Source organism: Eucyclogobius newberryi, unplaced genomic scaffold (assembly GCF_026437365.1).
Source record: "Eucyclogobius newberryi isolate DKJ021-1_F unplaced genomic scaffold, fEucNew1.0.hap1 SCAF_1, whole genome shotgun sequence".
NCBI lineage: Eukaryota > Metazoa > Chordata > Actinopteri > Gobiiformes > Gobiidae > Eucyclogobius > Eucyclogobius newberryi.
This window is the reverse complement of record NW_027315723.1, coordinates 48,376,105-48,381,285: the sequence shown is the minus strand read 5'-3', so window position 1 is coordinate 48,381,285 and position 5,181 is coordinate 48,376,105. Positions and strand designations below refer to the sequence as shown.

The window sequence follows — 5,181 nt, the reverse complement described above, 5'->3', positions numbered from 1 at the left end:
TGGCCATTGTAATAAAACAATATTAATGAGCTTCTTGGATGCACAGAATCAGCCCAGGCCCAGTTTGTTTGTGCGGGTTTACGCGTGATACGTTTATCACTCTTTAACAGAAAATATTACATGCAACCACCATCTTAAATGATTTGCCTATTTTGGGAAGGAGTTTAATATATGCATTTGAGTTTCTCTTCCGTTTTGTAACTTAAAAGATAATATTGGCCCTTAAATAAGATTTCTTTACAAATGTCGACCTTTTGCGTAAAGTTGGTTTGGATGGTCAGCTCTTTTAATTTATTATATTCAACATATTATGCACTGATAAAATTGTTCAGACCTTTGCCCAATAATAGGGCTTCTTGACGTGCAGTTCAGACCACAGTGTGTTGTGTTTGTCTGTTTGAGTGAAAAAGCAGAAATCCCAGCTCTGTCACTCTATAGTTTAGGTTCGAGCTCTGAACATCTGACACTACATGAGAGTGTGGGGCTGCCACTTTCACTAATGGAGACAAAGAAAAATGATGCCTACTTCTCTATAACATTCAAATCGTTGCTAGGCAACTAGTATGGGAAATCATCCGCGAAATTCAAATCCAACAGCGAGAAGACACGTTTTGTGAGTTTTGCTGAATAGGCGAGTAAGACGACTCAAAGAGAAAGAAAGTTTTACGCGCAGCCGTGAAGATTTCATGCCTTTAACGTGAAGAGAACTGCTGTAAAGCTCATTAGAAACTGTGCTCACAAAGCATCTGCAGGAATGGAACAGCGGTCTGAGCTGAGCCCGGGCTCACAGCAGCTTTAAGAGAGCTCTCCTGATATGAATCATGTCAACAGCGCTTCACCGTTCATCTCCAGCAAAGTGCACAAGAGACACAATCAATAACCGCGAGTGACCCAGTGCCCCAGCTGCTCCCGCGGCTGTCAGTGCGCTCTCCCGGTTCACACCGAGCAGCACACAGCCTCACCGCAGCACTCACACCGGGCTGAGCAGCACTCACACCGGGCTGGGCAGCACCCACACCGGGCAGAGCAGCACCCACACCGGGCTGAGCAGCACTCATACCGGGCTGAGCAGCTCTCACACCGGGCAGAGTAGCTCTCATACCGGGCAGAGCAGCACCCACACCGGGCAGAGCAGCACCCACACCGGGCTGAGCAGCACTCACACCGGGCTGAGCAGCACCCACACCGGGCAGAGTAGCACCCACACCGGGCAGAGTAGCACCCACACCGGGCAGAGTAGCACTCACACCGGGCTGAGTAGCTCTCATACCGGGCTGGGCAGCTCTAACACCGGGCTGAGCAGCTCTAACACCGGGCTGGGCAGCTCTAACCTGCACGGGCCCCTTTACGCACAGCGGCCATTTTAATACACCACATTACAACTTTGTTTACATCACTGGCACTTGCTTAGACTGCATTTTCTGTCATCTTCTATAAACCTTGGACTGGAAACACAGCTTTTGTAGCATTTCCATATTGAAGGTATGAGGCCTGAACAAATGCCAAACGTAAACAAACAGAGCAGCATTACAGAGGCCTGTCCCATGCTAAATGCCTTTTATCACAGTTTGGTCAGCATATAATGTGACTTTTACCACACACATTGTTTTACACGGTAATAAACAAAGGGTTGCACAGCATTTTGACCCTGAACGCGCTGTTTTTGCACGAAACTCTGAGCGCGCGCCTGGGACAAAACACACTCTCCATTTTCATCTCGTGCGTCTGGAGCAGCTGGAGCTTTTACGCACACGGACCAACTCCAAAAAGCAAAAGTACAATGGCAAAAGACAGAAGAGATGCGTGCATTTCAGTCTAACAAATTTATTGTCTCAATCAGCTCGTACGGAACCACTACTGAAAATTAAATTACAATCAAATGATCACATCAAAATATAGCCTTAGTTATCACCTATAGAACAACGGTCAGCTTACGATGAATTGTGCTCCTTTTAGAAAAAAACTAAAGGAATTGTAATAATAATAAGAAGTCAAATTAAATTTAAGAACAAAAGAGAAAGCATTTTACACATGTTCCTGGGAGAGAGAAAAATAAATTACCATTTGGAATAATTATGTATTCCCGAATAAAATATTAAAACAAGTCATTCTGGTGAAAAATAGAACGTAAATAAGTCAGACCAGAATCTGATCTGGTGTTCTCTATTGCCGGCTTTACACAGTTTTGTTTATTAAAACCTACCAAAGAATACTGCTTAGAAAGGGCAGCATTATAGTGTTTTCTCAGTCACACTTGGCAACACATTTTCAGAAATAAGTGCAGCTAGTCTTTGCAAATGTCTTAAGCTCTATTTGTTGAAAAAAAGGCAGGAAAATTCCACTCACGGTGCCAAAGTCTTTTAAATAACGATTCAAAACAGAGACAGTCCTGGTTTGGTCCTGGTTCTTTCCTTTTCGTGGGCTTCAGGGATGAAAAAAAAAAAACAACAACAAAATCCTAATCCTGGTTTTGAGTGTGTGTGTGTGTATGAGAGAGACAGTCCACCTCTGACAAATCAAATAGCTGAAGGCTGATGGTTCGTGTCCGGGTGTCCTCGTGTCTCCAGTGCTGATGTGGCACGGGGCGCGCACAGTCCCGCACAGCCCCTTCTACAAATACAAAAGCCTGCTCCTTTGTTCAAACACACACATGAGGAGGGATCATCGGAACAGGGAGAAGAGAAGCACAACACTGCATGATGGGGGTGTCCTTAATGCGCCAAAATTACCTGGTGGAATGAGCTTGTGGTAGTCACCCTCTGGTCGCTCGCCTCACTTGCATCTTTTAAGTAATCTACTAAAAAATGGCCCTGAAAGAAAAAAGCAGAAGGTACCTTTTAGGTTAAGACATTTGAGGGCCTGAAGAAGGTGCGTGTTTGGGGAGTTGGGAGGAAAAGGGAAAGGTAGTTTTTTCTTTGAGATTTGTCTGCTGAAAAATATAACACATTTGCAGTCTCACTCATAATCCCTCACAATCACAGTATCAAAAGATTTGGCTACGAGGCCGATAGTCTGATATAAAATAGGATCTGTGCTGTTCTATGTCTCACTGAACATTCGTTTGCAGTCCATGGAGGGGGGCGGTGTTTCTGCACTCACATTGCCGACCTGAGAGTACACATCCTCCGGTGTCTGCGCTCCCACTCCCGGGGGCGTCATCCGCTTCTCCTTCTGTCTTCTGTTGCAGAACCACACTCGGACCACCTCCTTCTCCAGCTGAAGGTTGTCTGCCAGAGAGGTTATCTCCTGCGCCGAGGGCTTGGGGCACTTGAGGAAGTGGCTCTCCAGGGCCCCTTTGACGCTCACCTCGATGGATGTGCGCTTCTTCCGCTTGCGTCCCTGCGCCGCGATCTTGTCGATGCTGGTGGGGCTTCCCGTGGAAGAGTCGGCCTCCTCCAGCCACTTGTTCAGCAGTGGCTTGAGCTTGCACATGTTCTTGAAGCTGAGCTGCAGCGCCTCAAACCTGCAGATGGTGGTCTGAGAGAAGACGTTCCCGTAGAGCGTTCCCAGCGCGAGCCCCACGTCCGCCTGCGTGAAGCCCAGCTTGATCCTCCGCTGTTTGAACTGCTTGGCGAACTGCTCCAGATCGTCCGATGTCGGCGTGTCGTCGTCCGAGTGCTGCTCGTGGTTGTTGTGGCCGTGGTGCGCGTGGTGCGCGTGCTGGTGGTGGTGGTGATGATGGTGCGCGTGCTCCAGGTCCGGGGTGTCCCCGCGCACTAAGCCCGGGTGTACGAGGCTCTGGCTGCCCGGGCTCAGCATGCCGTTCACAGTGAAGCCTCCGGGCTGCGAGTACAAGAGAGGCTGTTGCTGCTGTTGTCCCCCGGACAGGGAGTTGATGTGCGCCGCCGTGGCGCTGCCCCACGCTCCGGCGTGCGTCTGGTGAGGCCCGAGACTGTGCGGCGGCCTGTGATGCAACGCGGTGCCCGTGTGCAGTTCGTCTCTGCTGGAGCCCTTCACGTCCTGCTGCTGCGGGCTGCCCGTCATCCCCACGGGGCTGGAGGACCACGGAGAGCCCGCCTCGGCCGCGGCCACAGCGGCAGCCGCGGCTGCAGCGGCGGCGTGTGGCAGAGAAGTCACCCACTGGTGCGCATGGCTCAGCATGTGTCCTCCGTTACTCGTTGCCATAGCACCCTGCATAAAGTCACTCTGCACCATCTTGACGGAGGGGTCTCCCCTGTAACCCCCAGAGCCCGACGTGACCGCAGCGCTGCCCGGCTGCATGCCCCCGCCGCCCGAGTCTGAGTGCACGATGGATCCGGAGGATAAGATGCTATTGCTGGACAGATAAGGATTGGAAGCCGCGGTGGCCATGCCGTCAGCCCTTATGAATATGTTTGTGAGAACCCCCCTCCCTGTACAGTCACTTGTTTGGAGCAGGAGAATTGTAGCTCATGAATTATTCAACTTTCAAAGTGAGGGTAGCTTTTGGCGAGTCTCATGGACGTGCGTAAAAACGCCAAACTTCAAACGGTGCGAGGCAGCAGCTGCGTACGGTCCGCGCTTTACAACATGATACACTTTAATTCCACCTTGTGAGCCTTTGAAAGCACGTGCAGTCCAGGCACAAAGTTTGCACAGGCGGACCATTCAGGTTCCAAATGAACAGAAAAATCGCAGTGTCCCAAACAAACTTTGCTTGTAATAAAAAAGGCAAATGTCCGTGCCTTGTTGTTAGTCCAGAGGCGCGCGCAGGCTGCGGCACAGTCCGGTGTTTGTCATTGAGTCTCAGTTGAGTCTCAGTTGAGTCTTTCTTGTCCTGTGTGCGCCGTGGAGCTCTTTGTTCTGTTTTGATGTGTATAAACCTGCCAAAGCACAAACTCCCGCTCAAGTACAGCCGTGGCTCGGCGCGGCGCTGCCGCAGCCTCGGCGCTCATTCGCTTGTTCTCTCGCGCTCTCTCTCTCTCTCGCGCTCTCTCTCCCTCACGGTGCACAGGCCACGCCCACAACACCGCGCACCAACGTGCCCGTGCGCTCCTCGTGCATGCGTGCGCAATGATTGGCCGCAGCTCTCGTGATTGACAGCCGAGGCTCGGGGCATCGCAAGCCCTCCTCCGGCTGTTCCGATTGGCTGCTTTTTAATTGCAGCCCAAACAAAACGGGCTCGTAGTAAAAGTGGAGAGATCCAGAGGAGAAGTGACCCAGGCTCAGGCCCCGGGCCCCAGACCTGCCAGACCAGAGCAC

At 50.9% G+C, this 5,181-nt stretch overlaps 1 protein-coding gene across 1 annotated transcript; it reads right to left on the bottom strand.

The window, feature by feature from the left end:
- Positions 1 to 1,808: 1,808 nt before the first annotated feature.
- On the bottom strand, positions 1,809 to 4,886 carry pou3f3b (POU class 3 homeobox 3b). Its single transcript, XM_072447706.1, has 2 exons — positions 3,100 to 4,886; positions 1,809 to 2,810 (listed from the first exon to the last, which is right to left on the bottom strand). The coding sequence occupies exons 1-2, from the start codon at positions 4,309 to 4,311 to the stop codon at positions 2,712 to 2,714; spliced, it is 1,311 nt and encodes a 436-aa protein (XP_072303807.1). The 5' UTR covers positions 4,312 to 4,886; the 3' UTR covers positions 1,809 to 2,711.
- Positions 4,887 to 5,181: the final 295 nt, after the last annotated feature.

Excerpts from the sequence above, each read along its gene's own strand:
- pou3f3b (XM_072447706.1), bottom strand. The coding sequence starts at position 4,311 with ATGGCCACCGCGGCTTCCAATCCTTATCTGTCCAGCAATAGCATCTTA. Across the intron at positions 2,811-3,099 it reads TGTACTCTCAGGTCGGCAAT|GGCCATTTTTTAGTAGATTA; the intron begins GTGAGTGCAGAA and ends TTTTTCTTTCAG.